This window comes from Salmo salar, chromosome 10 (genome assembly GCF_965601325.2).
Source record: "Salmo salar chromosome 10, fSalSal1, whole genome shotgun sequence".
In the NCBI taxonomy this organism is placed as follows: Eukaryota; Metazoa; Chordata; class Actinopteri; order Salmoniformes; family Salmonidae; genus Salmo; species Salmo salar.
In genome coordinates, this window is record NC_138300.1 from 77525409 (window position 1) to 77537872 (window position 12464).

The window sequence follows — 12464 nt, forward strand, 5'->3', positions numbered from 1 at the left end:
ATGCTAGGTTTCTTTTAGCCAGAGACTGGGTAATACTTATTAATCGTGTAAGTACATCCCGCCATCTCTTTCTTTCAGCCTCCAAAATTGTCATTTGTATCTGGTCAAGAGTCTGTCCCAGACTTAGGCGCAGATCAAGTTCTCTCCACTTACCGTAATTTCCAGACTATAAGCCGCTACTTTTTTCCCACGCTTTGAACCTCGCGGCTTAAACAATGACGCGGCTAATATATGGATTTTTCCCGCTTTCAAATACATAAAAAAAAAAAAAAAAACACATTCTGTGACGTGCTCAGTTTTTTGGCGGCATGAAGCTTTCATTAGACCAATGAAATTGCCGAACGGGTTAAGGTCAAACAACTTTTTTGTTTACTGTTTAGATTAAATCGAGCGCGCTCAAACTTCCCATCATTCTGGTAGTCATTGCGGTAGTCATTTTGTCACCCTCATCATAGCAAAGACACGGAGAAATGCATATGATGCAGCTTTCAAGTTGAAGGCATTTGATCTGGCTGTTGGAAAAGGAAATAGAGCTGCTGCACGGGAGCTTGGTCTGGAGCAATGACTTTCTTGGTAGGCTACTGTTTACTGCAAATTTATTTTTTTTTTGTTACAAGCCGTGTTTTGTTAAAGCCTATTTATTTTTGTTACAAGTCGTGTTTCGTTAAAGCCTATTTATTTTTGTTACAAGCTGTGTTTCGTTAAAGCCTGTGTAAAGTTCATTTGTTTCAATGTACCGGTAGGCACCTGCGGCTTATAGACATGTGCGGCTTATTTATGTTCAAAATAATATATATTTTTTAATTCAGTGGGTGCGGCTTATATTCAGGTGCGCTCAATAGTCCGGAAATTACGGTAATCATATTGTTTGTGTGTTCAGGACTACCCTCATGGTGTTTCAGAATATTGATATTTGACCAGTCATTCACACCTTCCTTTATTATGTTGTAGTCTGTAGAAAAGAGCTTACAACAACAACAAAAAAGCCAGCTCCTGGTAATCTTTTCCCCATTTAACAGCTGTCTCTGTAATACACCTTAATGGAAACCTCTTCTAGACTTGTGTTTAGGGTAAAAAAAACACAGTCCTGGTTTGAATGGACCTCAGCGCACTAACTCAGTCCTCATAAAGTCTGAGCCTGGGGGCCAATCTGCTGGGTCATTTGGTGGAGCAGGAACTGTTCTATTAGGGTCTGAGCTGCTTGTATCTGATGCTGGTTGTACACCTCTGGTTGTGCTAGTACTGGCTGAGGCTGCCTTTACTTCACCTGGGTCTGTGTTAGTACTTGCTGAAGATTGCTGTATTGGGTCTCTGTTAGTACTTGCTGAAGCTGCCAGGACTGGGTCTGTGTTAGTATTTGCTGAAGCCGGCTGTACTGGGTCTGTGTTAGTACTGGCTGAGGCTGGATGTGGATCAACTGAGTTTGTGCTTGTACTGGCTGATGATCCAGCATCTCCTCTACTGACAAACTTAAGCATAGCACCTGTAAATTATAGATAACAATACTATTATTAATTTTATCATCTGCATCAGGCCCATGCAAACTGGCTCCCCCAGATTTCCTTTTATACATTTTGAAATATAAAATACTATTTATACTATGGCTTGGCTGAATACAGTGGGGCAAAAAAGTATTTAGTCAGCCACCAATTGTGCAAGTTCTCCCACTTAAAAAGATGAGAGAGGCCTGTAATTTTCATCATAGGTACACTTCAACTATGGCAGACAAAATGAGAAAAAAAAATCCAGAAAATCACATTGTAGGATTTTTTATGAATTTATTTGCAAATTATGGTGGAAAATAAGTATTTGGTCAATAACAAAAGTTTATCTCAATACTTTGTTATATACCCTTTGTTGGCAATGACACAGGTCAAACGTTTTCTGTAAGTCTTCACAAGGTTTTCACACACTGTTGCTGGTATTTTGGCCCATTCCTCCATGCAGATCTCCTCTAGAGCAGTGATGTTTTGGGGCTGTCGCTGGGCAACACAGACTTTCAACTCCCTCCAAAGATTTTCTTTGGGGTTGAGATCTGGAGACTGGCTAGGCCACTCCAGGACCTTGAAATGCTTCTTACGAAGCCACTCCTTCGTTCCCGGGCGGTGTGTTTGGGATCATTGTCATGCTGAAAGACCCAGCCACATTTCATCTTCAATGCCCTAGCTGATGGAAGGAGGTTTTCACTCAAAATCTCACGATACATGGCCCCATTCATTCTTTCCTTTACACGGATCAGTCGTCCTGGTCCCTTTGCAGAAAAACAGCCCCAAAGCATGATGTTTCCACCCCCATGCTTCACAGTAGGTATGGTGTTCTTTGGATGCAACTCAGCATTCTTTGTCCTCCAAACACGACGAGTTTAGTTTTTACCAAAAACTTATATTTTGGTTTCATCTGACCATATGACATTCTCCCCTTACCTCTTCTGGATAATCCAAATGCTCTCTAGCAAACTTTAGACGGGCCTGGACATGTACTGGCTTAAGCAGGGGGACACGTCTGGCACTGCAGGATTTGAGTCCCTGGCGGCATAGTGTGTTACTGATGGTAGGCTTTGTGACTTTGGTCCCAGCTCTCTGCAGGTCATTCACTAGGTCCCCCCGTGTGCTTCTGGGATTTTTGCTCACCGTTCTTGTGATCATTTTGACCCCACGGGGTGAGATCTTGCGTGGAGCCCCAGATCGAGGGAGATTATCAGTGGTCTTGTATGTCTTCCATTTCCTAATAATTTCTCCCACAGTTGATTTCTTCAAACCAAGCTGCTTACCTATTGCAGATTCAGTCTTCCCAGCCTGGTGCAGGTCTACAATTTTGTTTCTGGTGTCCTTTGACAGCTCTTTGGTCTTGGCCATAGTGGAGTTTGGAGTGTGACTGTTTGAGGTTGTGGACAGGTGTCTTTTATACTGATAACAAGTTCAAACAGGTGCCATTAATACAGGTAACGAGTGGAGGACAGAGGAGCCTCTTAAAGAAGAAGTTACAGGTCTGTGAGAGCCAGAAATCTTGCTTGTTTGTAGGTGACCAAATACTTATTTTCCACCATAATTTGCAAATAAATTCATTAAAAATCCTACAATGTGATTTTCTGGATTGCTTTCCCTCATTTTGTCTGTCATAGTTGACGTGTACCTATGATGAAAATTACAGGCCTCTCTCATCTTTTTAAGTGGGAGAACTTGCACAATTGGTGGCTGACTAAATACTTTTTTGCCCCACTGTACTTGATGGTTATTATTTACTGAGAGATGTGCATCCATATTGCCCAGTATTCCCAGCAAATCAACGTTTTAAATTCAATATATAAATCAATAGTCAATGTCAATCCATTGCTTTCCATCTTGCATTAGTCCAGAGTTGTAACTAAATCTTGACTGAGAGACTAGATAATCATTGTCTTGTTTTAAAATTATGTGCACCTATGAGGAGTGCCATCAAGCCCATATATTGTCTGGACTGGTCCCCACAGAGGTTGCTGTTGGAAAGCGCGAGTTTCATTTCGAGCACGCGCATAGGGTATGAACGCATGTTCACGGGCGACGCGGTTATCTTTTCCGAGCTGCAGTTTATAAACACCGTTGCCCGTTGGCGTTTATCAAACGTAATAAATAGTTGTATTTCACTCTAACTTTTGTCAGGCACAAAGTCACAGAACACAGCCCTGGAAGTGGCTGGCACGCAAGCAAGACACAGACAGACCAAGAGATGCACTGCCCAGCTAGGTTAGCGAGACAGACAGACTAGAGAGAGATGCACTGCAAGCTAGGAGATCAACTTAACGTTACTGTTATTTGCTGACATCGAACTTGGAGAGGAGAGAACACAAGTTTACCTGATTGCTGTTCCCACAATTCACTCTCATGGTGTTTTTTTCTTCTTCTCTTTTCGTGACCAGAAGGATAGTTCCGCTTCATCCTCTCATCCAAGTTGTAAACATCGACTCCCGCTTTGACACGAGGGGGAGGCGGGGCCCTTGCGTAATTTGCAGGGCCCTACGCAACTTGCTTGGTGAGCGTATAGGGCCACCCGGCTCTGTGCAAAGCACACCGCAGCGTTCATCAGGGTGTGTGTGAGAGGTACCTACCATGAAGACAATGATAGCCATGCCAATGCCTTCGGTGGCCTGGAGGATCCAGTAATTATTGGTTTTCTCCACCTCCACCATCACGCACAGGGACTGTTTAACGGACACACAGAGAGAGGATGTGGGACATACATACCGGTGACATTTATTTTCATATTTTTTTATTTAACCTTTAGTCTCATTGAGATAAAAAAATGATATTTTTCAAAGAGACACCTGGACCAAGACAGAAGCATCAACACATCAGTATCAGACAAATAGGCACATGACATCAACCAGACTAAAATGATATTAATACAATAAGCAGCACGTCAATAACGGACATGTACACAACACAAGCCACTGAAGCCAGAAAAACATCAGAGAGCAATACGTCAAGCACACAGGAGGCTGGCGGCACCTTAATTGGGTAGGACGGGCTTGTGGTAATGGCTGGAGCAGAATAGGTGGAATGGTATCAAATACATTGAACAAATACATTGAACAAGGTTTCCATGTGTTCGATGCCTTTCCATTTGCCCCATTCCAGCCATTATTATGAGCCATCCTCCCATCAGCAGCCTCCACTGGCCGAGCATTAGAGTTTGCAATAAATCATAGGGTCTCTGCTTTACATGTGGAAATGATTGAATGCTATGAGGGACTGTCCTAACTTTGTGATCTGGACAGGATTTGTTTTCCAAACACTATAAACTGGCAAGTCAAAAAACACTTTGAGTAATGTCAACTACAGTTTAAGTCTTTATCAAACTTTCCTCTGCATCTACCACCTTATAGGCTTGTGTTGTGTTGCAATGTCAGTGTACAGGCGTGTCCAATTACTCACGTCCACTCCAAACACAGGGTTGAATGATAGGAGGACGCCCAGGTAGAAGTCTAGGAGCTGCAGGGATTTGTAGAAGGCTGAGAAAAGCCCATTCCCATCCACCACGAAGAAGGCCCAATAACCCTGAGAGGAGGATTGGATTCAGACTGTTCTCAATGAGGCCATTCATTTTGCAGCAACCACAATACATACAAATGAAATCACATACTTAAAAACAACAGATAGCAAGGGATATTTACAAGCAAAGTAGGCTAAGTGCAATTTTAAGGAGCAGACACACACGAGGAGAGAAGTCTTAATAACATAACAAATATGTAGAGTGACCAACTTCAGTATGATATCAGAATAAGGCCCTCATTCACCTAGAATTTTGCATAAGTGCTAATTTCACACCTGTCTTTTTTCCCAGCATGAACACATCATTAACCTACAATAAGGCCTGGATATTTTCTTATTCATTCACTTTTCAAACAAGACAGGGAATATTGCATCAGAAGAAACACTTCAGTTGATCTGCTCCTACACGTAGCAAACCAGTAGATAATCTTTATTTAACTAGGAAAGTCAGATAAAAACAAATTCTTATTTAAAATAACAGCCTACCGGGGAACAGTGGGTTAATGGCCTTGTTCAGAACGACAGATCTTTACCTTGTAAGAGGTCGGGGATTCGATCCAGCAACCTTTCAGTTACTGGCCCAATGCTCTAACCACTAGGCTACCTGCCACCCCGATGAAGTTGAAAAGTATTTTTTTTGTTTCTGACAAGAACAGGTACTTTCACAGCTAGGCCTTTTCGAACTGTGGTTGCACTGCACGTCTATTTGCATTTATGAACACTTTTTCTACAACACCCTTTGCCTTAGTGCCCTGTTGTTAATAATGTCGGAACCTGGGAGCGTCTCAGCTGACCCACCGTGATTTGGGAAATTGTGCAGAACACGGCACACCAGTGCATCCCCATGACAATGGTGTACAACTTGTCCCTCCACAGTTCCTCTGGGTGTCTCTGGGGCCCTGGGGGACCTGCCCCTGGTCCTGGGGGTTCATCAAGGCCCGGGGGGCCATCTCCTGGTTGAGAGAGGTCGCCGTCTGTCGTTGGAGGGTCATCCAGCCATATGGGGTCTTCGTCTGGCTTTAGGAAGACAGAGTCCTCCGTCTGGGAACGGGTCGAGCTGCTCAGTCGTCTGGTCATGATGCCCCTGAGACAAACCAGGAGGGGAGGGGGGCAGGTAGGTCAACAATACAGTAATGTGATGGGCGCCATGATCTGCACAAATGATGAATCCTCTCGACAAAACCTCCATCCAGGAAATTAGCCTGTTGCAGCTCAATAATGTGGTGTGTGTGTGTTACTCGCATTAAGCCTGAAGTGCTTGGCGTGTGTGTGTCGGGTCTATTCTGCTGGCCTATTCAGGTGTGAGTGGCTTGCATATCCGAATCCTCTTGTCTTACTGGGATTGTGTGTGTGTGTGTGTGTGTGTGTGTGTGTGTGTGTGTGTGTGTGTGTGTGTGTGTGTGTGTGTGTGTGTGTGTGTGTGTGTGTGTGTGTGTGTGTGTGTGTGTGTGTGTGTGTGTGTGTGTGTGTGCTCTATTGCAGAGGGAGGGATGAATCATGGGAGGAGTTTACAGCTCCATCCATCTTCATGGCAACAGAGTGCCTCTCATCCTTCCCGGGCATAATCATCCACAGACAACACACAAACACACACAGGTGTACACCATTCATCTCTTTCTTTCTTTCTTTCTTTCTTTCTTTCATTCTTTCTTTCTTTCTTTCTTTCTTTCTTTCTTTCTTTCTTTCTTTCTTTCTTTCTTTCTTTCTTTCTTTCTTTCTTTCTTTCTTTCAGCAGTCTATTCAGAGTCCTTTTCTGTACCACTCATCTGTCTTTCCCCATTAGTAAGGGTGCTGCTAATTTGCCTGATTGCTGACACACACACACGCACACACACACACACGCGTGTCAGCCATCCCTCCATATGTGTGTGCGCGTGTGTGCGTATGTGCCTGTGTGTGGTTTGTGCTGTGTGTGTCTGTGGCACATTTACACCCCTCACAGAGCTTTATATCAAAGCTCTAAATTACAATATTCCTAATCATATGGAGTAACGATGGCAGTCAGAGCCATGCTGTCCTCACACAGTGTCCTCTCTGACTGGATGTCTATGGTGCTACAGAATGACATATTACAACTCCCGATTCAATAGGATCTCTCCGTACGGTGCGTCCTGTTCTTCTATCGAACAAAAGATTCCTCATTGAAACTAAGATTCTCACAACATGTACAGTAGCATTAAACCAGGTTCGAGAATGTCATAATCCAGGTCGATTTCCAGTTGTAGCCTATTTCACTTCAGATACTTAGACACTAATTCAACTATTCTGCTGTTTACTATATTCTCTTTACAGTTTGGTCATTGTTTACTTTTCAGCTGTTTTATTGAATCGCAGAGTCCATCCAGCCAATGGTCAGGTGGCTTACCTCTGGAAGGTCTAAGGGTACAGGAAGGAAGACAGATCACATGATCTAGTCAAATTCTGTATCCTGTGGCAACCACCAGTTGTTGGCCATGCTGTATGAATCAGTCCTGGAAGAAGAGAAAATGTTTTACTCAGTTACACATATATTTCTAATCTCTCTATGAGTTGAATCCAAAAACCATCCGCACAAATATATAACAGGCAGTAAAATAAAGTGGTCCTTTTGAAGAGGATATTAGTAATCCAGTGTAAGCTCGAGATGTATCATTCTGGCCAGTCACCAGCTGGGATGTGATTAGAGGAGGATGGAGATGGAAGGTGAACTGTGAACCACTAAACTAAATCGCTCTTTCTCTCTCATTCACCACGCAAACCAGGCCCAGACCCAGTCAGTCACAGACAGAAAAGAACTCAAATGGAGTTAGACACATGAAAACAGTCAGACCGACTGTCAAACAGTCAGACAGGCCCAGTCCAATCTGTAGGCTCCGCGTGTTTCAGTTTAGCTCTCTTTATTCCTCTTCTCCTTTCCCTCCTCCTCTACTGCACTGCTGAATGAATGTGGTGAACTCAGTGGAATATGAGACCATAACGGTGTGTGTGTGTGTGTGTGTGTGTGTGTGTGTGTGTGTGTGTGTGTGTGTGTGTGTGTGAGAGCACGAGTGTTGAACAGAGGGATGCTGCTTTCAGTCCTTTTCTCTCTCCGCTCGCTGCGAAGGTGGGTTTGAAGTGATGACGCCAGTCGGGCTGGCCAGTAGCCATGGCAACGGACGTACACACCACACACACACACACACACACACACACACACACACACACACACACACACACACACACACACACACACACACACACACACAAACATCGTTGCAGAATTGAGGGTTTTGTAGCGAAAGCAATGGTTTAAGTTCACAAAGGTCCTTCCTCTCAATGGATGGATGGGTGATCAGAAGGACGTATGAATGAGTGGATGGATAGATGAGTGGATGGACAGACGAGTGGATGGACAGACGAGTGGATGGACAGACGAGGGGATGGACAGACGAGTGGATGGACGGACGGGTGGAAGGACGGACGAGTGGTTGGACGGACGAGTGGAAGGACGGACGAGTGGATGGACGGACGGGTGGATGGACGGACGGGTGGATGGACGGACGGGTGGATGGACGGACGGGTGGATGGACGGACGGGTGGAAGGACGGATGAGGGGATGGACAGACGAGTGGATGGACAGACGAGTGGATGGACAGACGAGAGGATGGACAGACGAGTGGAAGGACGGACGAGTGGATGGACAGATGAGTGGATGGATGAATGGACAGATGAGTGGATGGATGAATGGATGGATGGATGAATGGATGGATGAATAGGAAGTGAGCAGCACAATTTTGTGTGAAGGTTGTTTGAAGCGCTGACACTGTAAAGCTGGAGTTTCAGTAACCATGGTAATGACGAGCATACAGAACACACACACACACACCCGTATCAAAGCTTAGCGCGAGGTACAGTATACAGTATGCCACTGAGCCAATAGTATGTATACTGCACAAAAATATAAACGCAACATGTAAAGTATTGGTCCCATGTTTCATGAGCTTTATTCCAGGTAAAGTTTTTCTCTCAATTTCTGTGCACAAATTTGATTACATTCCTGTTAATGAGCATTTCTCCTTTGCCAAGATAATCCATCCACCTGACAGGTGTGGCATATCAAGAAGATGATTAAACAGCATGATCATTACACAGGTGCACCTTGTGCTGGGGACAATAAAAGGCCACTAAAATGTGCAGATTTGTCACAAAACACCATGCCACAGATGTCTCATGTTTTAAGGGAGCGTGCAATTGGCATGCTGACTGTAGGAATGTCCACCAGAGCTGTTATCAGAGAATGTTAATTTCTCTACCATAACCCATGTCCAACGTCTTTTTAGAGAATTTGGCAGTACGTCCAACCGGTCTCACAACTGCAGACCACGTGTTACCACGCCAGCCCAGGACCTCCACATCCGTCTTCTTCACCTGCGGGATCGTCTGAGACCAGCCACCTGGACAGCTGATGAAACTGGGTTTGCACAACCGAATAATTTCTGCACAAACTGTCAGAAACCGTCTCAGGGAAGCTCATCTGTGTGCTCGTCGTCCTCACCAGGGTCTTGACCTGACTGCTGTTTGGTGTCGTAACTGACTTCAGTGGGCAAATGCTCACCTTCAATTGCCACTGGCATGATGGAAAAGTGTGCTCTTCACGGATGAATCCCGGTTTCAACTGTACCGGGCAGATGACAGACTGATGTCAATGCTGTGAACAGAGTGCCCCATGGTGGCTGTGGGGTTATGGTATGGGCAGGCATAAGCTACGGACAACGAACACAATTGCATTTTAATCAATGGCAATATGAATGCACAGAGATACCGTGACGAGTTCCTGAGGCCTATTGTCGTGCCGTTCATCCGATGCCATCACCTCATGTTTCAGCGTGATAATGCACGGCCCCATGTTGCAAGGATCTCTACACAATTCCTGGAAGATGAAAATGGCCCACTTCTTCAAGGCCGCATACTCACCAGACATGTCCCCCATTGAGCAGGTTGGGGATGCTCTGGATCGACGTGTACGACAGCGTGTTCCAGTTCCCGCCAATATCCAGCAACTTCTCACAGCCATTGAAGAGGAGTGGGACAATATTCCACAGGCTACAATCAACAGCCTGATCAACTCTATGTGAAGGAGATGTGTCGCGTGCTGCATGAGGCAAATGTTGGCCACACCAGATACTGACTGGATTTCTGATCCATGCCCCTACTTTTTTTTTAAAGCTATCTGTAACCAACAGATGCATATCTGTATTCCCAGTCATGTGAAATACATAGATTAGGGTCTAATGAAAGTATTTAAATGTACTGATTTTCTTCTATGAACTGTAACTCAGTAAAGTCTTTGAAATGACTGCATGTTGCGTTTATATTTGCGTTCAGTGTATTAATGTTGGTCCTAACAGTGAGACCACCCTCCTCTTCAGGTCTTGAAGGCATCACTCGCTCAGTCATTCATCCCAGTTCAAGACTACGGTACATTGTGTTGATCAGAAGGTAGAGTATGCAGTGCCAAGCACAAGAGCCCCAGTATAGCCTGGTAACCTAATGGTTGCTGCTTTAAACAATGTTGCTTGTTTCTCTATTTGGCAAGAGACCCAGGCTACCATCAGTAGTCTACACCCCAATAAGCAAGCCATGTGTAGCAACAGCACTGGGAATCTACTCTACAAGGATAAGGATATGCTGTGCGATTCCTGCCGATAAGTGGGACATGTTCCTCTTGCCGTTTGGTTTTGGTAAGCAGGTAAAGACCCTCAGTCGTGAAGCACCCAGGTAACTTTTTAATGGACATTTTGGGGGGGGAAATCAAACTTTTCGATTGAGATCCTTATATGAAATAGACCGACAGCGGCGGAGGACAGCAACGGAAGGTCTGACCATCTTTTAGAATATTTTTTTATTTTTTTTATTTCACCTTTATTTAACCAGGTAGCCAAGTTGAGAACAAGTTCTCATTTACAATTGCGACCTGGCCAAGATAAAGCAAAGCAGTTCGACACATAAAACAATACAGAGTTACACATGGAGTAAAAAAAACATACCGTCAATAATACAGAAGAAAAATAAGTCTATACGCAATGTCAGCAAATGAGGTGAGATAAGGGAGGTAAAGGCAAAAAAGGCCATGGTGGCAAAGTAAATACAATATAGCAAGTAAAACACTGGAATGGTAGATTTGTAGTGGAAGAAAGTGCAAAGTAGAAATAGAAATAATGGGGTGCAAAGGAGCATAAATAAATAAATAAATACAGTAGGTGAAAAGGTAGTTGTTTGGGCTAAATTATAGATGGGCTATGTACAGGTGCAGTGATCTGTGAGCTGCTCTGACAGCTGGTGCTTAAAGCTAGTGAGGGAGATAAGTGTTTCCAGTTTCAGAGATTTTTGTAGTTCGTTCCAGTCATTGGCAGCAGAGAACTGGAAGGAGAGACGGCCAAAGGAGGAATTGGCTTTGGGGGTGACCAGAGAGATATACCTGCTGGAGCGCATGCTACAAGTGGGTGCTGCTATGGTGACCAGTGAGCTGAGATAAGGGGGGACTTTACCTAGCAGGGTCTTGTAGATGACCTGGAGCCAGTGGGTTTGTCGAAGAGTATTAAGCGAGGGCCAGCCAACAGGAGCGTACAGGTCGCAGTGGTGGGTAGTATATGGGGCTTTGGTGACAAAACGGATGGCACTGTGATAGACTGCATCCAGTTTATTGAGTAGGGTATTGGAGGCTATTTTGTAAATGACATCGAATATGGCAGGTTAGTGGATGGACGAGCAGTTAATCATCCACAGTTGATGCATTCTGAGGCCCGAAAACACTGGAACAAACAAACAAATTAGAGTGGAGATAATTTGGCGTTGAGTAGGATAAAAACCCAGTGGAAAGTTACGGCCATTACGGCTAAGCGTTCTACGATCACAATTCAGATGGTTGAAAATGACCCCTTCAACGACGGTTCTGGACTAATGTGTTTTCACAGTATGTTCATCAAAATAATATTTTAGAATGCGTGCTGTGTGGGCTTCCTGGTCTTGTCTATCACTTAATACAGTACGCCTAATAACGTGTGATTATGAGACACAGAGATAGATATCAAAGACATCCATCCGTGAGCCTCTCACATAAAAGACAAGTCACCGTATGAGACTTCACACAGTCCCTGTCCCAGGAGAGAAGACCAGGGGCCTGTATTCACAAATCGGCACAGAGTAGGAGTGCTGATCTAAGATCAGTTTTGCCCTTTTACATCATAGTGAATAAGATGATACGGACAGGGGGGACCTGATGCTAGATCAGCACTCGTAGTCTGATGCCTGATTCGCACTACAGGGCCAAACCGAGCCAAGCTGAGCTGTACTGGGCATGCCTGGTTATGCATCCACCGTAGATGCTGGAACCGTGCTGGAAAGGACACTGTGAAAAGAAAATATCCAAACCAGCTCGGTATGGTTCAGGTTGGCACTAGTATGAATAAGGCATGAGAC

At 44.5% G+C, this 12464-nt stretch overlaps 1 protein-coding gene across 3 annotated transcripts in view; it reads right to left on the minus strand.

The window, feature by feature from the left end:
- Positions 1–12464, minus strand: part of LOC106561045 (protein tyrosine phosphatase non-receptor type 5) — a 35831-nt gene that overhangs the window by 21676 nt on the left and 1691 nt on the right. For 2 of the 3 annotated variants that reach the window (XM_014124616.3, XM_014124617.3), the window contains exons 2-5: positions 7393–7498; positions 5826–6111; positions 4911–5033; positions 4085–4177 (exon numbers count right to left, since the gene is read on the minus strand). In XM_014124616.3, the coding sequence (XP_013980091.1) occupies positions 4085–4177; positions 4911–5033; positions 5826–6104 (495 nt within the window). In that variant the 5' untranslated portion in view covers positions 6105–6111; positions 7393–7498. The other variant, XM_014124618.3, reaches the window with a different exon arrangement.